This window comes from Artemia sp. Qi Xiang Cuo, unplaced genomic scaffold, assembly GCF_049724085.1.
Source record: "Artemia sp. Qi Xiang Cuo unplaced genomic scaffold, ASM4972408v1 HiC_scaffold_3159, whole genome shotgun sequence".
NCBI lineage: Eukaryota > Metazoa > Arthropoda > Branchiopoda > Anostraca > Artemiidae > Artemia > Artemia sp. Qi Xiang Cuo.
The window spans coordinates 6,593-32,992 of NW_028300554.1; the positions used below are offsets into that span (position 1 = coordinate 6,593).

The 26,400-nt window shown below is 33.4% G+C and overlaps 2 protein-coding genes across 2 annotated transcripts in view; both read left to right on the plus strand.

Moving 5' to 3' along the window:
* Positions 1–11,324: 11,324 nt before the first annotated feature.
* Positions 11,325–15,881, plus strand: LOC148938534 (glutamate receptor 4-like; the record flags this gene model as incomplete). The annotated part of the gene is made up of 3 exons (XM_089107719.1): positions 11,325–11,495; positions 13,124–13,261; positions 15,766–15,881. Coding segments are annotated over 3 exons (381 nt in total), but the record flags the coding sequence as incomplete, so codon positions are not given.
* Positions 15,882–17,550: 1,669 nt separating this feature from the next.
* The window catches only part of LOC148938535 (interleukin-1 receptor-associated kinase 4-like), a 31,140-nt gene continuing 22,290 nt past the window's right edge, over positions 17,551–26,400 (plus strand). Inside the window, exon 1 of the mRNA XM_089107718.1 lies at positions 17,551–17,601. The gene's annotated coding sequence lies outside the window, so the exon portion shown is untranslated. The remainder of the gene's footprint in view (positions 17,602–26,400) is intronic.

A 26,400-nucleotide genomic window follows, 5' to 3' on the forward strand; every position in this document is an offset into this window, starting at 1 on the left:
GAGACTCAGTTACTTGATTCCGTGTGGTTTTTCTTTACTTAGTGCTCATTAAAAACGAAGTTTTTGTGTTAAATAAGTAGTTCTTGTATCTGTTAAAAGAGCTTTAAGGGGTTTGAAAGACTCGGTTGCCTGATTCCATGTGGTTTTTCTTTACTTGTTGCCCATTAACAACAAAATTTTAGTAACACATTCTACACTGTGAGCAGTGTAAAAACAAATCCTCTTGATACCCTCCCATGCTATTATAAGAGTTTATGCCCCCTTCCTATGCTATTCCAGGAGCTTATGTTCCTTCCTATGCTATTGTAAGGGCTTTTCCGTGTGGTTTTTCTTTACTTGGTACCCATTAAAAACAAAATTTTTGTGTTAAATAAGTAGTTTTCGTATCTTTTAAAAGAGCTTTAAGGGGTTTGAGAGACTCAGTTGCATGATTCCGTGTGGTTTTTCTTTACTTAGTGCTCATTAAAAACGAAGTTTTTGTGTTAAATAAGTAGTTTTTGTATTTTTTTTTCTGAACTTTCTGAGGGAGGAGGGCGGGGGTAACTATTTAGTTTAAGAAATTAGTTTACGAGTAGATAAATGCTTCACGTATTTTTACGTGAAAACAACTTCAACCGTGCCCAGCCCCCCCCCCCGCGATCAGAAATTAAATTAAAAAAAGTTTCTTCAACTGAAAGTAAGGAGCAACATCAAAACTTAAAAACGGACAGAAAATAGATTTTTACATGAAAACAACTTCAACAGTGCCCAACCCCCCGCGATCAGAAATTAAATTATAAATAAGTTTCTTCAACTGAAAGTAAGGAGCAACATCAAAACTTAAAAACGGACAGAAAATAGATTTTTACGTGAAAACAACTTCAACAGTGCCCAACCCCCACCGCGATCAGAAATTAAATTATAAAAAAAATTTCTTCAACTGAAAGTAAGGAGCAACATCAAAACTTAAAAACGGACAGAAAATAGAGGCTGTTTCAAAAAGATATCGGATTCATTAACTTTAGTGTTGCCAGTCAAATGCTATGAGTTTGAGAAAATTGCCTGATTATCGAAAAAATGGATAAACACCCTCCAAAAGTCAACAGGAATGGGATTGTCTTGAGGGGGGAATTTTCCCTGGAAGCGGGGGAGGGTATTTTTACGTGAAAACAACTTCAACCGTGCCCAGCTCCCCGCGATCAGAAATTAAATTATAAAAAAAGTTTCCTCAAGTGAAAGTAAGGAGCAACATCAAAACTTTAAAAAGGACAGAAAATAGATTTTTATGTGAAAACAACTCTAACCGTGCCCACCCCCCCGCGAGCAGAAATTAAACTATAAAAAAGTTTCTTCACCTCTTGAATACACAATACCGAAATTTCATTCAACTTTCATGTAAGAAAATTATGGAAAATACAATTCTCTAGTTCAAATGTGAAACTTAAGTCCAGTTTTGAATACTCATAATGATGAGGACTGATGATTCTAATTTAATATTTTTTTTCATAAAAACCTACTTTTTTTTAAACTTCGAAATTATTCAACTTTATTTTTTTATTTTATTATTTTTTTTTGTATGTATCTTAAAATGACAAAATATGCTTACGGTTCTAACAATTGTACTCTATGATTTATCAGAGACACGATGCAGCTTTCCCACTGGTACTCTATTGCAGGTTATCGACACTACCTAGTTTATTGCATGCATTAAATCAGTATTTCTTACACATTGGAACGATAAACAAATAAGTCTTATCTTAAAAAAAAAGTGAAGATGGAACATTTTGATAAAGCGTGTTCACATGACAATGTTATTGTAGCATTGAATACCAACAAGGAGAAGTATTTAAACTATGAAACAAGTACGAGTGGTAGCACTATTGGAAATGTATGTATGCATTGTCATGATAGTAAGGAATTAAATTTCTTTGGAATACTGAAAAGATTCCGTTTTACAAATGGTGGATATGTGAAATTAAGATCTCCGGAGATGATTGAACTCAAAGAGAATGCCAACATGAAGATAATCGTTGATGATAGAGGAAAACTACTTGCTACTGCTGCAGGTAACACATTACCAACTGATACATCCAATCGTCATCTTTTAGGTATTAGGATTCAACGGGACTATGAAAGGCCTACCCTTCTACGAATATCGTAAACCATATCTTGGCTACGTGCCGAAACTGTTACCTGTGTAAAAATAATGTAATAATAGACAGTGAAATTGCCAGAAAAATTAAAAGGGCATTGTCAGAAAATATCACTATGGAATATCAAGATAAATTGATGAAAATCAAAGTGCCAGCAAACGTTACGACCATTAATAAAACAGTCGATGAATCAAATAATAGCAAAGATGAAACGTATATTACCTGTCGGTGACACACCAGTAAATATTGTGTATGACTCAAAATGGAATAATGATTATTCTACCGATTACGAGTTAAGAGAAGACAATAGCTACAATATCAAGAGAGAACATGGTGAACTATTTTATGGAACGGATTCAAAATGTCCAAAGTTGATCATTGTTATTAATAATGTATCTTAATATATTTTTGTATTAATATTCTACATGGCGTTATTTCATTAAAAGTATATTATGCATTACATTGTTACGTGTTCATTATTTTTAGAGTAAGCTAGCATATCAAACGTTTAGAATGTCTATTAAAACATTGGAGATGTAAGAAACGGAATTCGCATACATCTATTGTCAGACACATGGGATAATACTGTTCAATAAACTTTTAATAATCAAAAAATAGTTTGGAACAAGAAAAAAAACCGTAAAATAATTTTATTAAATCAACTTCCACCCGCAGAGCAGGGGGGTGTTGGGATTGACTCATTTCGCAAAAAAGAATTTACTTTTTTTTTTAATGTGACTCCAAGACATTTCGTTCTTTTCACCGGCTTGAAATTGCATACAAACGGGCTAATCAGATGTTAAAATCCTTTTAATTGCTCAAAAATCAAGAAAGCAAGGAGGGTTAGGCTGCATTACTTTGCATTTTATTTATAAAGCCGATTAAGATGAAGAAATGTCTTCAACGTCAAAGCTATAAGAAAAAAAAAGTTCTGGATATTTTTGTCAGTTTGTAGTTTACGCGCTAATACCGATATCACCAACGATTATATTTGAAATTTCCTCAATTGTATAAAATTTGAATATAAACGGTTAGTTATAAAAAATAGTGCGATAAAAGAAAAAAACCTAAAATAATGTTGAGAAGTTATTTTAAAAACGCAGAGCAGGGGGGTGTTGAGATTGAATAATATAGAAACAACGAATTCAATTTAAAAAAAAATGCGACTCAAAGACGTTTCGTTCTTTTCACTGGCTTGAAATTGCATACAAACGAGCCAATCAGATGTTACAATCCTTTGGTTTGCTCAAAATTCAACAAAGCAACGAGGGTTAGGCTACATTATTTTGCATGTTATTTTTAAGGCCGATTAAGATGAAGAAACGTCTTCAAAGTCAAGGCTATAAGAAAAGAAAAAGTTCTGGATCTTTTTGTCAGTTTGCAGTTTATGCACTAATATCGATATCAGTAACGATTCTATTTCAACTTTCTCCAAGTTGATTAACTTTATCTCTAAACGCTTCATGATAAAAAAAATAGTTTGGGACAAGAAAAAAAAAACTAAAATAATGGATATTTTTGTTAGTTTGTAGTTTATGCACTAGTATCGATATCAGTAACGATTCTATTTGAACTTTCTCCAATTGATCAAATTTATCTCTAAACGCTTCATGATAAAAAAAAGTTTGGGACAATAAAAAAAAAACTATCGACCTAGTGGTACTAAAATATCGTAAGAGGGCTCATTTGACTGGAAATTAAAAGTTCTAGTGCCATTTTTAAGTGACCAAAAAGATTGGATGGTAACTACGCCGCCTCTCACGCCTCTTTTTTCCGAAATCGTGCAGTCGAAATTTGACACGACACACAAACAGAGTCATAGTGAGAGAGATATCCAAAAAGTTGGGTTGATCTAGGTTCACTTAGAGTGGCGCGCCAGGTTCGTGTGTCACTGACAGGTTCAATATACGTTTCATCTTTGCTATTATTTGATTCATCGACTGTTTGATTAATGGTAGTAACGTTTGCTGGCACTTTGTTTTTCATCAATTCATCTTGATATTCCATAGTGATATTTTCTGACAATGCCCATTTAGTTTTTCTGGCAATTTCACTGTCTATTATTACATCATTTTTACACAAGTAACAGTTTCGGCACGTAGCCAAGATATGGTTTACGATATTCGTAGAAGAGTAGACCTTTCTTTTATTGACCCTCCGTTGAATGCTAATAACTAAAAAATGACGCTTGGATGTATCAGTTGGTAATATGTTACCTGCAACAGTAGCAAGGAGTTGTCCTCTATCATCAACGATTATCTTTATGTTTGCATTCTCTTTGAGTGCAATTATCTCCGGAGATCTCAATTTCGCATATCCACCATTTGTAAAACGGAATCTTTTCGGTATTCCAAAGAAATTTAATTCCTTACTGTCATGACAATGCATGCATACATTTCCAATAGTGCTACCACTTCTACTTGTTTCATAGTTTAAATACTTCTCCTTGTTGGTATTAAATGCTACAATAACATTGTCATGTGAACACAGTTTATCAAAATGTTCCATCTTCACATTTTTTTAAAGATATGACTTATTTGTTTATCGCTCCACTGCGTAAAAAATACTGATTTAATGCATGCAATAAACTAGGTAGTGTCGATAACCAGCCATAGAGTTCCTGTGGGAAAGCCGCATCGTGTCTCTGAGAAATCATAGAGTACAATTGTTAGAACCGTAAGCATATTTTGTCATTTTACGATACATACAAAAAAAAATAATAAAATAAAAAAATAAAGTTGAATAATTTCGAAGTTTAAAAAAAAGTATGTTTTTATGAAAAAAAATATTGAATTAGAATCATCAGTCCTCATCATTATGAGTATTCAAAACTGGACTTAAGTTTCACATTTGAACTAGAGAATTGTATTTTCCATAATTTTCTTACATGAAAGTTGAATGAAATTTCGGTATTGTGTATTCAAGAGGTGAAGAAACTTTTTTATAGTTTAATTTCTGATCGCGGGGGGTTGGGCACGGTTGAAGTTGTTTTCACGTAAAAATCTATTTTCTGTCCGTTTTTAATTTTTGATGTTGCTCCTTACTTTAACTTTAAGAAACTTTTTTATAATTTAATTACTGATCGCGGGGAGCTGGGCACGGTTGAAGTTGTTTTCACGTAAAAATACCCTCCCCCTCTTCCATGGAAAATCCCCCCTCAAGACAATCCCATTCCTGTCGACTGTTGGAGGGTGTTTATCCATTTTTTCGATAATCAGGCAATTTTCTCAAACTCGTAGCTTTTGACTGGCGACACTAACGTTAAAGAATCCGATATCTTTTGGAAACAGTCTCTATTTTCTGTCCGTTTTTATGTTTTGATGTTGCTCCTTACTTTCAGTTGAAGAAACTTTTTTTTATAATTTATTTTCTGATCGCGGTGGGGGTTGGGCACTGTTGAAGTTGTTTTCACTTAAAAATCTATTTTCTGTCCGTTTTTAAGTTTTGTTGTTGCTCCTTACTTTCATTTGAAGAAAATTTTTTATAATTTAATTTCTGATCGAGGGGGGCTGGGCACTGTTGATGTTGTTTTCACGTAAAAATCTATTTTCTGTCCGTTTTTAAGTTTTGATGTTGCTCCGTACTTTCAGTTGAAGAAACTTTTTTATAATTTAATTTCTGATCGCGGGGGGGGGGGCTGGGCGCGGTTGAAGTTGTTTTCACGTAAAAATACGTGAAGCATTTTTCTACTCGTAAACTAATTTCTTAAACTAAATAGTTACCCCACCCTCCTCCCTCAGAAAGTTCAGAAAAAAAAACACAATAGCCTTATCTGTAGTGAAGCGTTTTTCTACTCGTAAACTAATTTCTGAAACTAAATAGTTACCCTCTCCTCCCTCAGAAAGTTCAGAAAAAAAACACACAGCCTCTACTTTCTGTCTGTTATTATTTTTTGATGTTGCTCCTTACTTTCAGTTGAAGACACTTTTTCTTTTAGTTTAATGTCTGTTCGCGGGGGGGGGTGGGCACTGTTGAAGTTGTTTTCACGTAAAAATCTATTTTCTGTCTGTTTTTAAGTTTTGATGTTGCTCCTTACTTTCAGTTGAAGAAACCTTTTTATAATTTAATTTCTGATCGCGGGGGGCTGGGCACTGTTGAAGTTGTTTTCACGTAAAAATCTATTTTCTGTCCGTTTTTAAGTTTTGATGTTGCTCCTTACTTTCAGTTGAAGAAACTTTTTTATAATTTTTTATAATTTAATTTCCGATCGTGGGGGGGGGGCTGGGCACGGTTGAAGTTGTTTTCACGTAAAAATACGTGAAGCATTTTTCTAGTCGTAAACTAATTTCTTAAACTAAATAGTTATCCCCGCCCTCCTCCCTCAGAAAGTTCAGAAAAAAAATACAAAAACTACTTATTTAACACAAAAACTTCGTTTTTAATGAGCACTAATTAAATAAAAACCACACGTAAACATGAAACTTAGACTCTCAAACCAAATAAAGCTATTTAAAAATATACAAAAAACTACTTATTTAACACAAAAATATCGTTTTTAATGGGCACCAAGTAAAGACAAACCACACGGAATCAGGCAACCGAGTCTCTCAAACCCCTTAAAGTTCTTTTAAAAGATACAAGAACTACTTATTTAACACAAAAATTTTGTTTTTAATGAGCACTAAGTAAAGAAAAACAAAACGGAATCAGGCAACAGAGTGTCTCAAACCCCGTAAAGCTCTTTTAAAAGATACAAGAACTACTTATTTAACACAAAAATTGAGTTTTTAATGGGCACCAAGTAAAGAAAAACCACACGGAATCAGGCAATCGAGTCTCTCAAACCCCGTAAAGCTCTTTTAAAAGATATAAGAACTACTTATTTAACACAAAAAATTAGTTTTTAACGGGTACCAAGTAAAGAAAAACCACACGGAAAAGCCTTTATAATAGCAGAGGAAGGAACATAAGCTCCTGGAATAACATAGGAAGGGGACATAAACTCTTATAATAGCATGGGAGGGTATCAAGAGGATTTGTTTTTACACTTTTCACAGTGTAGAATGTGTTACTAAAATTTTGTTGTTAATGGGCAACAAGTAAAGAAAAACCACATGGAATCAGGCAACCGAGTCTTTCAAACCCCTTAAAGATATTTTGACAGATACAAGAACTAATTATTTAACACAAAAACTTAGTTTTTAATGAGCACTAAGTAAAGAAAAACCATACGGAATCAAGTAACTGAGTCTCTCAAACCCCTTAAAGATATTTTAAAAGATACAATAACTACTTATTTAACACAAAAACTTCGTTTTTAATGAGCACTAATTAAATAAAAACCACACTGAATCAGGCAACTTAGTCTCTCAAACCCATTAACGATCTTTTAAAATATACAAAAACTACTTATTTAACACAAACATTTCTTTTTTACTGTGCACCAATTAAAGAAAAACCACACGGAATCAGACAACCGAGTCTCTCAAACCCCGTAAAGCTCTTTTAAAAGATACAAGAACTACTTATTTAACACACAAATTTCGTTTTTAATGAGCACTAAGTAAAGAAAAACCACACGGAATCAGTCAACATTCTCACAAACCCCGTAAAGATCTTTTAAAAGATACAATAACGAATTATTTAACATAAAATTTTATATTTTGATGAGCATTCAGGTACAAAAAACCGAATAGAATCATGCACCCGAGTCTTTCAAATCCCGTTAATCTTTTTTAAAATATATAATAACTACTTATTTAACACAAAAATTCTGTTTTTATTGGGTACCAAGAACAGAAAAACCACACGGAAAAGCCCTTATAATAGCATAGGAAGGAACATAAGCTCCTGGAATAGCATAGGAAGGGGGCATAAACCCTTATAATAGTACGGGAGGGAACATAAGCCCTTAAAATAGCATGGGAATTCCTATACATGCAAGTAAATAACATGGGAATTCCTATACACGCAAGCAAATAACATCGGAATTCCTATACACACAAGAAAACAACTTGAGAATTACTATACACGCAAGCAAAATAACGTGGGAATTCCTATAAACGCAAGGAAATAACATGGGAGTTCCTATACACGCACGCAAATAACATGGGTATTCCTATAAATGCAAGCAAATAACATGGGAGTTCATATAAACGAATGCAAATAACATTGGAATTCCTATACACGCAAGCAAATAACATGGGAATTCCTATACATGCAAGCAAATAACATGGGAATTCCTATACACGCAAGCAAATAACATGGGAATTCCTATACATGCAAGCAAATAACATGGGAATTCCTATACACGCAAGCAAATAACATGGGAATTCCTATACATGCAAGCAAATAACATGGGAATTCCTATACACACAAGCAAATAACATGGGAGTTCCTATACATGCAAGCAATGAACAATGGAATTCCTATACAAGCAATCAAATAACATGGGAATTCCTGTACAAGCAAGCAAATAACAAGGGAATTCCTATACATGCAAGCAAATAACATGGGAATTCCTCTACAAGCAAGCAAATAACATGGTCATTACTATACATGAAAGCAAATAACAAGGGAATTCCTATAAACGCAATCAAATAACATGTTAATTCCTATACATGCAAGCAAATAACAAGTGAATACCTATACATGCAAGCAAATAACATAACCATTTCTTTTATTCAAATCCCAACTACAAATCAAGTTATCGTATATTGAACAACCTCTGATTGGCTCATAAAAAATGCCCACGTCAAACGATACATTCATTGTGCAATTCTTATCAAAAACAAAAAGCTTTATGCCCCTTTTTTCCAATTAGAGTTACCTTTAGCAGCGACACATTCCTAACAAACTAGTCTTGACTAAAGGCAATTGTCCAAAAAATCAGAAACCAGTCTGATAGCACATACTTCAAAGAAATGGAACAGTGGATGATGCATGGGTGATAGACAACTTTTCCTACAACATCATTCCTAAATACGCAATTTGACAATTTCTATTTTTGGGTAAAAAAAAAACAAAAAAAAACACGTTATGATGAAAGTGCCTCAAACTGCACTGTATATTAAAAAAATGAGTGTCACATTAGAAACCCGTCTGCTAAGACAAGTGCCGTTCATAGTAATAGGTGACTGACCCTGGTAAGTCAATGTACCGGTTAGACTACACTGTATATTCGTGCCTCAGGCTTGTAACCGTCAATGTAATCGTGAAACTGTGCACACGGTTACTACTCACGTTTGATTCCATATCTGGAATGTAAAGGCTAGGAAGCACGAAAGGGTACCGGCATAGCCTCCCTGGTCGAAAAGCCTTAAACATGAGTTTTTCAATCTTACCTCTTGTATATTCTCCCTCCCATCCCACTAGTAAACTGATATTTTGAAGAAAAAAAATTGCAGAAATTTGAAAAAGAACCTGGAATCCCTCAAAAATGATGTCTGATCGAAATGAAAATTACACCATTGGAATCCCTGTCTAAGACTCTAAGCGGGAAAATTGCAGCCCCCAAACTTGAACAATGAGAAAGATGACTTTTGTGCACTTCTGTGTCCTCTTTTTTTCTCTCTTTTTCTCTTTTTTTCTTCGCCACTACCAGGGCACTGGAACATCATAAAGAGCTTTTTAAGGATTCATTTAAAAGTGAAGTTTCACATCTATTCGCTTTTTATAAATTTGACTATAGCGTCATCATAAAGTGCCATATGGCACCCAAAAATTGCCATTTCTGGAATGGATATCTGGGAATGATGAAAATGGTACTATCATAATTTCCATAGATGAAAACCCTTATCATGAGGTTTGCTATCCCCTTCTTGCATATACCTCCTCAGCCCCTTAATATATTTCATAATTCTTCTACTGACTAACAGAACTAGCAGGCTACAGCAGCATCATAGGTAGCTGTTCCAAGTCCCCTTTAAAAGTTAACTTTAAATTTACATGCTTTTTGTAAATTTGCCTTGATGACACTGTCATAAAGTTCCATTCTGACACCAAAAATGGCACTTTTTGATGCCATATCTGGAGTGAAAAGGCTAGGAAACATAAAAAGGATACAGTCATAATCTCAATGGTCGGAAACCTTAATACAGAGTCTTACAATCCTCCCTCTTGTATACTCTCCCTCCCATACTAGTGGTAAGTTTCATAAATAGTGGGCTGACTAGCAGAATTAGCAGGCTACTGCAACATCATAATGAAACATATAATGATTAATTTTAAAGCTCTCGATCGTGAGTAAGGGCTCTTTGTAGATTTATCTCTATAACTACATCATAAAGTTCCCTATGGCACCAAAAGTGGCATTTTTTGGTGCAATTTCAGGAGTAGAAATGCTGAGAAGCATGAAAAGGTACCAAACAAATTTAGATGGTCGAAAAGGAAAAAAACAGAGATCTACAATCCCTTTTTTAAGTGCTACCCCTCTCAGACCCATTAACAAACTAGTAAAGGGCAAAACTCAACCCACAGTAATTGAAAGCTTAAAAACGAATTTTGGAAAAAAAACTGTCTAGTGAAAAAAATTGCCAGTTGAAGCTGATACAGAAATGGTAACCATTAATTCGATTAATCTTAAGAGTTTTAACCCGTACTATTTTCCTAAATTTTTAGGATTCTGAAAACTAGTGCTTTACTGAAAACCGATCTTACTTGAGTTTTGGAGAGAATTAAAATTTTACTCAAAAATTTACAAAAATTTACATGGCCTGTATAAGACGATTGTGAACCATATATGCTAGTCTTTTACTTTCTGCACTGTACTTAAGGACTTTTCTGGTCCTAATCGTATTTTGTTGAGTCGACATTATATTTTCAGTAAAGCGCTAGTTTTTCATAATTCTAAGAATTTAGAGAAATATTGCAATTCAGTTTATTTGAACCAATATTGTACATTATTATGTGTTGCATTAACTGCAAACCAATAATTTTTGTCCGTTTTAATCTTCGCTCTTTACTTATATCAGAAAAAAAATAGTTTTTTTTTTCAAGTTTGACTCGACAGAATCCTGATCACCAAGTTAGTTTTTTTTTTAGTTTTTTCTTAGTTTTTTTTAAGTTAGATTCAATAAAATGTTTATCAATAATTGAATGCTTTTGTATCTGGTTTTTCCGTTTGCTCAGAGTAAAAAAACAGGGTCGTGACTGGCCTAAAGGAGCTTTTAGTACTTCAGTAATCCTTTCGTTACCATGATTACTATTTACGTATATTATTCTAGTTTTAATTGTAGACAACAATCTTTGTAGGTTGGTCAAAATCTTGATGCAAAAGGATTCGGAGTAGCCACCCCACTAGGATCACCTCTTCGCGAGAGAATAAACCTTGCTGTTTTAGACCTGAAAGAAAACGGAGATCTTCAAAGACTAGAAAATAAGTGGTGGTATGAAAGAAGCGAATGCTCCAACTCAGATAAGCAGGTTTGTTTTATTTGTAATACATACTTTGGTGCTATCTTTTCCTAAAAGTATTGAGAGTTAAATTATAACTTCGATTTGGTTTCATAAATCTGTGGGCTATGGATTAAATCAAAGAGTATGGATGAATTATAAGGGTGGGAACTGGCGCAGGTGTCGACAAAGAAACTATCAACGCCATCTAGTGTTTGGCGACACTTGACATTTTCTCCAGTGGAATAAAAAGAGTGGTTAATTTAAGTAGTGTAATTCGTAAAATTAGGGTAGTATTAAGTTTCTGATCTAAAATCGTGAAACGACTGTAAAGCTACAAAAAATGTCAAATGTCGCCAAGCGCTAGATGGTGTTGATAGTTTTATGTTGTCGACACTAGTGCCATTTTCTACTCTTATAAGTTACCCACACTCGTTGAATTAAATAACATAACATGCTATTGAATTTTTTTTAATCCTGAATGAACGATGCATATTAATGGGTACTGTTCTATTAGCTGTAAAACACGCGAGAAAGCCACTCGAGAAAAGCAAATATCAATTAGGCATTACCCGGTGTTTTCATATTAATGTTGCACCTCTTAATAATTTCTTTTTCAGACGAGACAAAAGAAGATAATGGTATAGGTGTAATAAGGAAAAAAACTAAATAAAACTTTAAAATAAACAGAAAAACGTCCTTAACTTTAAATTTACATAGAAAACACTTAAATTGCTCGAAGGAAACAGCTTTTTTGTCTAGGGCAAAAGATTCAGAAGAAATTCGCAAATTTAAAACAATTTGTTCTGACTTTATTGAAGTTTCCATGACAAATCGATTGAGTATCTTAGAATTTGTTTTTCCCGTCAAATTAGCCCTGTTTGAGTAAAAATGGATGCTACGTGACTCAAAATAGCAGAAAATACCACTTTGCTGTGGCGTGATCTCTTTCGGTGCTTAAAGAAGGCACTAATTTTTTCAATATTGTTTAATTTGTTTTTACTAGAATCACCTGTTTGATACGATCAGCCCTTTGAAAAAAAAGAACAAAAAAGACGCATCTGTGGTACTCATGCGAGAAAGTGATTTTCCTTGTTGTTTAGGGTAGGGGAATGTAACTTTTCAGTTCAGAGTCTCCAAACATGATAGTTTCAATGCAGAACATTTTATTTCAATCTGCCACCCTTTTTGAGCGATTTCGAGCTCTTTTTCAAAATTCTCAAAAGTTTATTTTCTCAATAAGTTTTGCTATTAAGTTAAGAGTTATATACTAATCATCGTTTGTGGATTACCTTTAAATGATAAACCTGTTTTACTAGCCCTCTACTATAAGTATTCAAAAGACTGTTTTTACTATTCTTTTTTTCAAAACACATTTTAATTAGTAGGGGCTGTGATTCACTCTCTACTAGGTTATAGCTACACATACGATGTCTAAACACCTTCAGTGGGGAACAATCTAGATGATTATGACACCATTATATTTAGATTACTTAAAAAGCTTAAAGTTGTGGTTTCAAGCCTATATCTGCAACAATACGGAGTTCTATATTTCCTCCGAAAGAGGAATCATATATGCATGTTATATTTATTCACCAACCAGCTACTCCCCTAATATTGTTGATCAGTCGCATGATTAAATATTTTTAACATTTTAGGAGACAGCGCAAAATGAGCTATCCCTAAGTAACGTTGCTGGCATCTTCTACATTCTAATCGGAGGACTTGTCTTAGCTATGGTCGTTGCATTGATCGAGTTTATCTACAAATCTCGAGTTGAAGCAAAGAGAAAGAAGGTATTTTTTGGCTGATTTAAATGTAACTGTTGGGTTTCTTGCTCCTTCCGTTAATAAGTAATTTATGTAATTATTTGATTACAAATATAAAGGTAATTTATGGATAAAGATGAGAAGATAGTTACTACTGACCATGTGTCTTATAAAGGAACAGGAAGTTCCGCACTTAATTCTTTTTCCACAAACCATGCCTTTTATTTTTATTGTGTAGATGTAGTATACCTCTGAAGTCCTAAAAAAAAATGCCTCTAAGTTTTTCTAATTGGTAGGAAACTGAGAAGTACACCTTTTCTGCTGTTTTCGAGAAGAAAGTAGTCAAAGTTTAAGTTTAGAGATTTTTGCTGTTTTAGCGATTTTTTTTGGATTTTAGTTATTTTATTCTGGTGGCATCCCTCTGTCTATGCATTTTGTGTCTCTTCTTCAAGATCAAGATCCCTCATCCGTGTAGATATATTTCTACATATATACATATATATATATATGTATATATATATATATATATATATATATATATATATATATATATATATATATATATATATATATATATATATATATATATATATATATATATATATATATATATATATATATATATATATATATATATATATATATATATATATATATATATATATATATGGATGTATATATATATATATATATATATATATATATATAAGCAACGAAAAGATAACTAAGTCAGTTTTAAATTGATTTTAAAACATCCTCCAAATTTGGAGCTATAGTCCAAAAATTGCAACACAAGCTTTTTCAGATGAAGTTAGTCTTTAACGCAAAGAACAAAGGAGGCCATACAGAACTAATAAAGCGTTTGATAATGTTAATTCTTCAAACACAACAGAGCAGTACTAACAAAGCAAGCTAATTTAGATAAAGCACATAGAGAATCGTTATACAAGACTTAAGAACAACGCAAATCATGAGTCTTCTGATTGAAAATAATTCACACATTAAGAATTGTTTTTAGTATCATGTGGGCTTTGACTAAATCTATGAAGCAGCTACTACTCCAGAGATAAACTGGCATGAAATAGCTGGAAAATGGACCACTTAACCAATGGTCATTAAAATCAAGTTAATGTAATACAATTCTTCACAAAGAAAGACAAATCAATACCACACAGTTCAACATGCTGGATACAGGGTAGTTAAGAGTGAAAACCTAGTGAAAACATACATGAACATCACAATGCATCGTAAAAGGGAGAGGAGATGATAGAAGAGAACCTCCCTGGTGAACACAATTTGCTGAAAAATCCTATAAGCTGTTTCAGAATACCAACAATTTATAAAACTGGGTCTGTTGCACCAAAAAAGATGCTTAAGTACGAGGGGGGGGGGACAAAAAAATTATTTAAAATACAAATTGGGTTCTAATGATTTAGACGGTTGAAAACTTTGTATACAACAATAAAAAGGCAAGAGCAGCACATGAATGCTGCTTCTCATTGACAAGTGACAAATTTGACTGAAGATTGTTTTAGATAAAAGAAACAAAACAGAAGACGTATAGTCTCGGAATAAAAAGGGAGGGAAGACTCTCCTCAATTTTATTTAATTAAACTTATCATATAGGTTGTTTATCTTTGGTAAATATCTTGAAAGTCATATACTTTCATTTTAATGTATTTACACTTTATCGCTTTACGCGATAAAATTCTAGAGCTGATTTAACCTTATATTTTTTTCTACCACTGCTTATCAGCCAGACTCCAGGGTCATTTAAATTTGTGATAACTCCAATAATCCTATAAGTATGGGAGGCACTCTAATGCTCTTAAAACATTTCTATTTATCCAGGGGTGGCTCGAAGGGGGGGGGGCACACCCCCTTGGTTTTTTCGAAGTCGTATAAGTCGTTTATTTTGACCTCATTGAAGTTCCTGGTGATCAATTCTGAGACCGTCTAAGTCAATGATTCCTATTACAATTTGAAATTATAAATTCATTGTTTAATAAAATAAATAATAACTCTGTTCAGAACTGGAAAAATTTTAAGCTGAAACAGGACTTCTTCTATCTTTTGGTATTCTAGAATATGCTTTCCTGATTGAAGTACTCTTCTTTCACATTTTTTTTAGCAGATTTCCAAGCAACAGTGAAGGTCAAAAGATAATTTCTAAGAAAATACTAGTAGAAATTCAGAAGGCAAATCAAATTAGGCTGAGCTTAGAACATGGGAAAATCTGATGAACATGAACTTTGGGGAACCTTGCCAAATTCTAATATAGGCACGCTACGTGTATTTTGGCTCTGCGATTTGACATTTGTAGGTTATGCTCAAGTCTGTTGTTCACAAATCTATGTTCTTTAGTTTTTTTTGTTGCTCGGGTCAGATGGAGTGATTCATGTGGCGTTATGCTACGCAACAAATCCATAGAAGATTCAGCAAACAAAAGAAGTGGGTTACACTTTTCTTTGTATTATTAATGACTAATTGCTCGTATAAGGAATCGACAATAAAAGCTACTTATCTTTCAGATTGCGTTGGACGACGCGATGAAGGCAAAGGCTAGAATCTCAATTACAGGTGGTTATGATCCACATGGTTAAGTTTGTCTTTATTTATGTGTTTTATATTAAAGTTTTATCCATTATTTTGCACTTCCATTTAGCCCAAATACGCAGAATTTTGTGTGTTAGCCTCCAATCTAGCCGTATATTTATTTCCTTGCAATGGTTTCACGTTTCAAAACTAGGCCATTCAATATACTCATCCCGCGGGAAGAAAATATTACTAGCTGTAAACTATGGACATTGGACAGAACTTATGGTTATATCTGCCTCTAAACGCGAAAACAGTCATTTTTCAATTTTGGTGGTGCAAAAGTCCTGTGTTGCAGTCCAATAGAGGATTTAATAAATTATTTTGGTCTTTAAATTTTTGAGATTCTTGAAAATATTGCTGATGGAATTTTACATTAGAACAGTAGTATTTTTAATTTTTTGCTGGAAAATCCCAAATCAGCATTTTTGCGCAATATTGAATAAGTATGCTATTAATATGCAGTTAAAAGTAAAGTTAGGGATTTTCCACTTTGCAATTTGCCTAGTAAAACTTTGGCTTTCAAAAATATAAGATATGATTTTTAAATTTTCATGTTTGATCTTAAACCTCGTCACGGGAATATTTCTGAATTGTTCAAATAATCCTAATGAATATAGAATTATTTTAACCTCGTCACAGGAATATTTTTGAATTGTTCAAATTTTCAAATAATTTATGCAAAATGTAGTTTTGTGTTAAATGTGTTTATAAATTGTTTTATCATTTGAGATAAATTAATATATCTAGAGTCTAAAAAAAGGTTTAGGTTAGATTGGGCTAAATTTGTCTATTTATGTCGGAAATGGGTTACAAATCTAACCCATCCTATCACAACCTGTATCATCATCAAACCTTGCATAAACGGAAAAAGTTGACTGGTAACGGTGATTAAATTCAAGGAGAAAAAGACATATTTCGGACACTCATCGGGGGAATGTCAATATTCACAAATTTTCGACATTCACGGTAACTGCTAGGCACACGTAGCTGATTTCAGGAACCGATTTCAGCAAAGGTGTATTCCACGTCGAGTGATTCTAATTAATGATGCTAAGAGGCGGGGCTTAGTGGTGTTTTTTGGTGATTAATCATCATTAATTACGTTCTGGACAAAGAATATACTAGGCCTTTAGAGCTGTAGGCTTGTAATTAATCGTATTTAATGATTATCGTAAATTAATTAATTAATGATGATTAATCAGCGAAAAATAGCTTTACTAGTATGCATGCATTTCACAAGTTTTACCTGACATAGGGATACCATATAGATTTATGGTAGAGGCTCCACTGTGCCGGGTAAAGAAAGTAAAGCTTCGAAACCCGTTAAGGCAGGTGGTATTTCTTCTGATGAGCCCTAATGGAAGGTTCTACTTGGAAATATTTTGCTAGGTTTAAGGTGCTTTTGCTTGTAAATTTACAACGACTTACATTTATTGATGACAACTTTACATGGATTTGGACATTTCTATTTGGTTGATGGTTCGGTTATACTGTTTGGTCCTAGGTAGTTGGATAGATGAGTAAGGTTAAAACCTCGTTCAAGTGCACATTTGTCTCAATTGCTGGATAAGGATGACAGTTTTTTTTTTTTTTTTTTCTTGCCAAGTAATTACCTCTAAAAAATAATATCATATCGTCTGTGCTCCAAAGGTACAAGAAATTTTTATTACGTCATTTTTGATAGATGGCGTTAAATAAATAAATACTCAAAACTTTGGAACACTATTTAAATTGTCTGAATCTACTTTAGTAGAAATAGATTTGTTTAGGTAGCATACCAAGAAAGTAGTGCTAGTATGAGATTGTATATTTTAACAAAAGATGAGTTTTATTTGCTTTTCCATTCAGCACTTACTTCATCAGTAGTTGGTTCATAATGCCACTTTGAAAGAAAACAATGCCAATAGGTACTTTTAAGGGGATGGGGACCCGGAAGACAATTGTCACGTTATTGTCTATCAAATTCGGAAAAAATTATTGTCACCATTTTCTTATCACAGTGTTAAAATCATAAAAAGGGATATTTTGCACCAAGATTGCAATGGTTTTCAGATAAGCATTGAGGGAATATTTAGTGGTTAAAGTCTCCATAAGGAGACACTTTAAAATTGGTCAATATATACCAAATCATATTATTGAGTTTCAAATAAAGTGAATACACCATTCGATGCCGATGCCGATTTTTATGCTGATTACAAATATAATAAGCATTTTTATCATATATGAATTTAAGCCCCCCCCCCCTATATAGACAAGAAATAACCTAACCTACCCCTGAAGGTGTGGGTATAGGGGGGGGGGCTGAAATTCACTTTTAAGATAATTGATTATTAAATTCCTAATAAGCATAAAAAAAAGGCATCAAATGGTGTATTCACTTTAGTCCTAACTCAATAATATGATTTGGTATATATTGACCTTAAAATTAATGTTATTTCAAGTACTCCAAAAAGTATCTAAGTATAAGTACCAAATGCTCAACCAAAATTGTATTTAGGTTTCAGTTATAAATGCTCAAATTAAATTGTATTTATGTACTCAGTACTTAAGGATAGGAAAACAGTAAAGTTCTACCAAATCATATTATTGAGTTAGGAATAAAGTGAGTACACCATTTGATGCCTTTTTTTATGCTGATTACAAATATAATAATCATTTCTATCATAAATTAATTTCACCCCCCCCCCTATATATGCCAATTCAGGGTTAGTTTAGGTTGTATGAATACATACCCTGGATATGTATCTATAGGGGGGGGAGCTGAAATTCATTTCCAATAGAAATGATTACCATATTTGCAATCAGCATAAAAAAGGCACCGATTGGTTCTTTCACCTTATGAATAAGTCAATAGGCTAATATGATTTTGTAGAAATTTACCAGAAAAACATGGCTTAAAGGCTTTTGGTAAATATTTACCAAATCATATTATTGAGTTACAACTAAAGTGAATATACCACTCAATGCCTTTTTTTTATGCTCTTTATGAATTTAATAATTATTTTTGTCCCCCCCCCCTATATATACCAATTGAGGGTATATATTTGCACAATAGGGGGGCGGGGAAAGTTTAAACTTACCCCTCATTTACATCAAAAATAAAATTATCTCCACCCCCTAATGTGCAAATATATACCCTGAATTGGTATATATAGGGGTGGGGGCTAAAATTTATTTCCAACAAAAATTATTGTTATATTTGAAAAGAGCATAAAAAAGGCATTGAGTGGTATATTCACTTTAGTCATAACTCAATAATATGATTTGGTAAATATTTAACAGGTTTTTTTGCATGGTAAAGAATATATTCTGATGGTCAGGAGAGAAACCAACTTTTGTTGCTCTATTAGTTACACTGAATAAGATCTCTGTTATAGTTCAACCTACAACAACTCATCCTTGACCATATTAGAGCTTTTATAGTAAATGGAAACACTAAAAATTGGGTTTTCATTCATTTAACCAATATAATCCTTCTAAAAATTATACCAGTATCATCTTTCATGGCAACTTCATTGGGTGAACACAAAAGGTGACATAAAATGTATACCATAACCAATTGTTATCTCAAATAGGCTTTTTTTATCTTTTCCAGAATTTTTTTTTTATGTTATCAGTCTGAGCACTACATTGAGCATTTTTCATATTGATGTAATAAATGGAATTAAGAAAATGAACCTTAGTTCCATTTTCTTGCATGCAACAACAGTCAGAATGCTTAATTGATGGTATCAATCTGTTAAGAAAGATATGGAACTCAAAATGAACAAAAAATTAGCTTTATGTGGCTGTTTTATTATATCTTATCTGAATTTAGTGAGTAGCATTGCTTATCAAACCAACGTGAACAATGCATTACATTTGCTTAAAATTAAACCATGAAAACTTCTTATGGTATTTGTCATAGCAGTTATGATAAAAAGCACATTTAATATCCCACTACTTTGACCCCTTTCAATTCTTTGCTAATAATAGATAACAATGCCTGAAAAATAGTCCTTATTTTAGTGAGAAGTCATGACATATTTGTTTAATTTTATTACCAAAAGCTTCTCAAACTTTTCATCATCTAAGCAGTTCTTTTTGCAGACAATATGTCTCCTACAGCAAAAGATATGTGTTCTATAGGTTCATACAGTCAATATGTCTCCTACAGCAGAAATGAGGTATTAAATATGATTACATTTATCAGCAAAAGCTTCTCAAATTTAGCATCATCTAAGTGGTTCATTTTTGCTGTCAATACATTTCTTGCAGCAGCAAATAGGCAGTCTACAGTTGCAGGTGATGAGAGAGGGTATTAAATATAATTACTTCTAGCAGCAAAAGCTTCTCAAATGTAGCATAATCTAAGCGGTTTAAGTTTGCTGTCAATATATCTCTTGCAGCAGAAAATAGGCAGTCTACAGTTGCAGTTTATGAGAGAGGGTATTAAATATCTAAAACAGTTTTGTAATATTTGGATAGTCTTTTAGAGAATCTATGGTCCTCTTTTTGTCCTTAGCAAACTTGAAGAATTCAACTTCAAGACTAGTGTCTAGATTTACTTCTTGATTACTTACTGTACCATCTATGGTCCTCTTTTTGTCCTTAACGAACTTGAAGAATTCCACTTCTAGACTAGTGTCTAGATTTGCTTCTTGATTACTTACTATACCATCATTTTCCATAAACAAAAATAAATCATTGGACTTGTGTGTACCAGACTTAAATTTTCAATTCCATAAATTGTATGAGTGTATTTGGACTATATTTTCATTCATTTGACATCAAATTCTAATCTTCACACATTCAGTAGGCAGGTGACTTTTTTAGGAAATATCAGCATTGATTTACATTCAAATTTGCTGCTGCAAAAATAGCCGGTTTGTGTATATAAAATTCAGGGTATATATTTGACCATCAAGGGGTTGGGATAAAGTTCATTGGTATACCTTAAGCAATGATAGTAGCGCATATTTTAGAATGTTTAGAAATAATTATCAGAGTTTTATAGTGTTTCCTTCTGGAGAGTGGTAATGCAACACTAATACCCCCAAATTATATATACTCAATGAATTCTTCTTCTTCTAATTCACAGCAGGCGGGCTATTCAGTTGATACTATTTAGCCCTTTTCTTTTTACTTCACTCTGTGGGCAACAGAGCTACTGGCTTGGTTGTCTCTTACTTATTAGATATTCTCAGATATCTTTCAGTAGATCTTTCGACTCAAGGAGTTCAAATATAAGATAATATACATCAATTCCTGTTCTCATTTGGCAGGTATACTTGGCAAGGCTCATTAATGATAACAAGATGTCGCGATTTTAGAAGCATTTGTACTGTTTACAAAGCAAGGTATATTGTACAGACGTAAGCTTATTGCATTCCAAATAGAAAATGTTCAATTATTTCATTATTTATATTACAATGCCTGCAAAGAGAGCACAGGGGAAATGAACCACTTGAATTAGAAAACTTATATGAGAATGCAAAAAAATTTAGTCCATTTGTTCCAGAACAAATTCTATGAAAAATTTTAGAAAGATACTTATTGGGAAAGGGGGAAAGGATAGGATTAATGTTATTAAAATTAATATCTGATAGCCTCCATTGGTAAATATCTCTAGTTGGGACTGGTCTCCCACTTGGCTGGTCAATATTTATAGCATTTTTTGCTATTTCATCAACCTGATGATTACCACTTATGCCAGAGTGGCTAGGAATATACTGAAAATAAGTTTTTATGCCAGTTGAAGCAAGATTATCTATAGTACTGAGACAGTGATAAGTGTCAATGTCCAACGTATACTGAGGAGCTGAGGTCAGCAACTCAAGGTTTAATAGAGGGTTGGCGTATACAACAATATTACGTGAATTTATTCTCAAAAGTTAGTGTAGCTGAAGGTATTTTAACACCTTGAATAATAATTTTAAATCTGCTATCATTAAGTGTGCGTTTTTATGTAGTATCACTTTCACTATAATTTTAAAATGTGGCATGACCGCACTGCTTTTTGCCTCCTCATTCATTTTTGTCCCATCAACAAATATTTGGAAGTGATTTTTATAGGTAATTGTATTAAGTTCTACAAATTTTTTCTGGACAAAAGCAATGGGGGTTAAATCTTTGTTCCACTTTGAGAGTTCAGTATTGATTATGGGACTTGACCAATTCCAGGGAGGGGATTGAGGGACAGTAGGTGCAACAGACTTTGCTGGTATGGGGAACTTCTTCTGAATATTGGCATACTCATCTGCAATGCCTCTATACATGGCTGGATTTCTTAACTAATTATGTAGTGTGTGTGAGCTATTTGATTCAATTTTTGTAAGATTTTTTGTCAAGAGAAAGCTACGTCTCTCCTTTATTCTTGTTAATCCACTCTCCATAAGCAGAAACTTGGTGCTTGTGGGTTTTCTAAGACCAAATATGAGACATATTATATCATTTTGTGTTGTTTCAATTTAGTCAATATGGGGTCTTATATGTGATTTATAAAACTGGAGTAATGTTTTCTCCTTACAGCCCCAGGGTGTGGAAAGAAGTCTTTTTAGTATATTTGTTTTTCTATAGCATTTTTTTATTGTGTTTGAAATGTGGAGGTGGAAATTAAGTTTTTGGTCAAGCATGAGACATAGGTAATTAATATGATTATCTTCTGGAATAGTTGTTTTATTTAGAGTTAGTTTTGCATTAAAATGGTTCGAATTCCGGTGGAATTGGATTATTTTTGACTTGGTAGGTGCAATGAGTAAATCTGAATGTTGAGAGAATTTTTCAAATTGGAAAAATGACTTTAGCAGATTTTACTGTGCTATCTCAAAGGTGTTACCAGATGACCATAGCACCAGATCGTCAGCATATTGTATATTTGTGTGGGGTAGGTTCATGTCCCAGAGATATAGGGCAAACAGGAGGCAACTGAGGACTGCTCCCTGAGGTAGGCCTTTGGTTGTTGTCTTTTGGGGTGAAGAGGCTGAACCAACACAAACGATGAAACTTCGCACTTCTATGAAAGATTTAATAAAAGATACTAGCTTAGGGGGTACTCCAAGGTTTGCAAGTTTGTTTAGAAGGATTTGGTGGTTCACATTGCCATATGCCCCTTCAAAGTCTAGGAAAGCAACGACTAGGACATTATTTTTTGAGAAAGATTCATTTATTGCATTAGTTAGTAAAATGAAGGCATCTGTTGAAGAGTGGTGTTTCCTAAATCCAGTTTGAGTGTGATGGATCATACTATTTTTTTCAACAAACCAGAGGAGTCTGTGATAAATCATTTTCTCCATTATTTTCCCCATCACAGGAGTAATCCTTATGGGCCTATAAGACTCAGGGTTATCTTTGGGTTTATTTTTCTTTAGGATTGGTAGGAGGGACGAACATTTCCATATATTAGGGAACATAGAAGATGCCCAACCGTGATTATAATAATTTAGCAGTTCTTGTTTGTATGAAGGGGTAAGATTCTTTATCCATGTAGGGTGTATATTGTCATAGCTGCCGCTAGTTTTGGTCCTAATATGATGTATTGCATTATTCATTTCCTGGATTGAAAATGGACTAGTTATATACTCGGATCCTTGGCGTGGTTGGTAACTTTGGTTCATAGGAATTGGGGACATTTTGCTTTGATTATTTGATGTTAGCTTATTAACAAAAAGAATGGCAAATAGCTTAGCTTTTTCATTATCATTGTCATAAAGGGAATTATTATGTATAAGCTCATACAGGAGTGGGTTGGGGGAAGTCTTTTTCCCACAGATGTGGCTTATGACTTTATGTATAATTGACTCATGTGTTTCTCTGGAGAGATTATTTGCAAAATTATTCCAGTATTTATATTTAGCATCTATTATAGTTCTTTTTAGATTAGATTCTGCTTGTAATTTTTTAAAATATGTAGTAGATGATGGTTTTTTTTATGAATTCTGTCCTAGCTGCCTTTTTTATTCTCCATTTATTTAGGCACTCATTTGTCCACCATGCTTTAGGAATGTGTTTAGGGAATGTTTTCTTAGGTGTTGTCCTGGGAATAGCATGATTAGCTGTATTTATTAGCAAAGATGTCAAGACTTCAGCATGTGTGTCAACTGTTGTGTTTGAAATGCACGAATTTTGGGTGAAACTTGTAATTTCATCATTTAGCTTATTTTGGAACATAGGCCAATTTGCTTTAGTGTTGATATATTTAGAGGTATGTGAAAGAGTTTCAGCAGATTCATATGGGAAGCAAACTATAGCAAAGTGGTCAGTATATAGACTGTCAATTTTAATTATATAAATTTTATTCAAAATATTTAAAGACACAATTTGTTGGTCAATTGTGGAGAATCTGCCACTTTTGGGGTTGAAATATGTATTCAGGTTTGGAGGGGTAGCAACAGCTAATTCATTATTATTTGAAGTCATAAGCTCAATGAATTTACCAGCTTTATTTGCTGGTCTATTCCCCCTCAAAAGGCTGTGGGCATTGAAATCTACACAAATAATGATATTTTTTAACATAATAGAATTATTTATATAATTAAAGAAATCCATGGCATCTGTAGTTTGGCCATTAGGGTTATAAAAGCTTATTATATAGGTTTTTATATTATTCAGCCAAACACTGATACCAATTGCATCAACATCATTTGCAAAATCTGGAAAATTGATGCCACAGAATTTTATATTATTTTTAACTAATAAAGCTACCCCACCTCATTTTCTCTCTGATGATCTATCCTTTCTCAGGATAGTATATCCCAGAGCTTTAATTTGTTGATTTTGGGTTAAATGAGTTTCCTGGAGGCAAGCAATATTAATGGAATTATTATTCATAAAAGATATTAGTTCATTTAACTTATTTTCAGTGAGTGATCTTACATTCCACTGGAGTATTATTATGTGTTGTGTAGTTGATTTATTTTTCAAATGTCTGTGTATCAATGTTCAGCTTTGTTAGAAGTAAAGCAAGATCTTTTTTTGCTTGAATGAGCATATCATCAGGGATGTAGATTTTTGCCAATTCTGCAATGATTTTTGTTTTCTCTAGTTGATGTATATTCATAGCCTGAACTGTATTACAGTTTAGAATGAATAAGCATATATTTGGGGATTGCATGTTTGGTTGTGCATCCTGTTTGCCAGTTAAGGGATTAATTCCTGGTAGTTATTCTTGTTTGTTTTTTCTTGGAAGGGGGGGCAGGTTGACTTCATCTAACCGGACAAGGAGGCTTGTTGACTTGGTGATTCCTTCTGATAGGGATTTGAGCTTGGGGGCTTAGAGGATGGTGTTTTATACGGGGTACTTGATGCATTGGTGGCGGGTGACTTGGGGGTTTTGGTTGGTTTCATTACAGGCTTTATTTGGTATTGTTGGGCAGCATTTGCTTCCATTGCTGCAAAGGGGTATGGGATGGCCTTCTCTGTTGCTATTTGGAGTGTTAGAGTTATTTTTTTATATGCAAGGCCTAGTGATTTATTTGTAAATTTGTGCGGGCCTTTGCAATTGATACATGTAGGTTGAGTGTTGTTGCAAGCTGTCAACTCTTTAGGATGGTATGCTTTACAATTACTACACTCTAGGAGAATTTCATTGCATTTGTTTGTTGTGTGTCCCAGTTTGAGACACTTCTGACACTGGATAGGCTTAGGTTTGTATTCCTTGTGTGGTTTGATTTGCCCAAATAGGAATAATTTTCTGGGACATTAATTTTTTCCTTCAGTGTAAATAAGAAGGATCTACTTGTTTTTAGGCCATTAGAGTTAGGTTTGCCTAATTGGGTAACATCTTCAACTGGGATTGTGTTGCCAGCCCTATCTGAGAGTCCTTCTTTTAACTCCTGAATGGATATTTCTGGGGGAACATTATAAACTACTATTTATGTTGGGGATTGTTTTGGGTTCCATTTAGATGCAATAATTGGGGTATTCAGAAGGGATTATAGGTTAATTACTGTGTCTGCTGAATTCTGATCTTGGACAGATATTAGCAGAGATCCATCCCGGTTAATATCAAGAGAGAACATTGATTTTAGAAACTTGAAAATTGCAACTCTTATTGCAGTATTCTTTTTTATTTCAAAGGGGGTAGTAGGAGTAATTTTCAATACTGGGTTTTCCCTGGGTTTTGTTCTTTACTAGATATTTTTCAAAACATGTTTTTAAACTTTTGGTTTCTATGGGCTCTAGTTTGCTCCTATGGCTCTTTACCATAATAATGCTAGAGTGTTGCCTCTGATCTTTGTCTTGGTAACTTTTCGTGTTCTTTCCTTGATTTAAAAAATATTTTATTACTAGAAAAAAGCCGTCAGTTTAAAGGAGCCCAAGAGAGTTATTTTTAATTTAATTCTTTTTGTCTTTTGACAGTTACTGATTTCAAATTTTCACCAATTTTAGTATAGGTATAGTTTTATCACTGAATAGCTGAACTTTTGTTTTAGTGATTGTAATTTCTCCACTGACCTCAATTGTTTTCCTTTTAGTGTTAAAAGGAAATCTCAATTAGTATTGTTGTATTTTTGGGTAATTTTTTTTATTGCATTGTTTTCTGATGATAAATGCAAGTTTGGCAACGTTTGCTGGTGAGCATCATTATC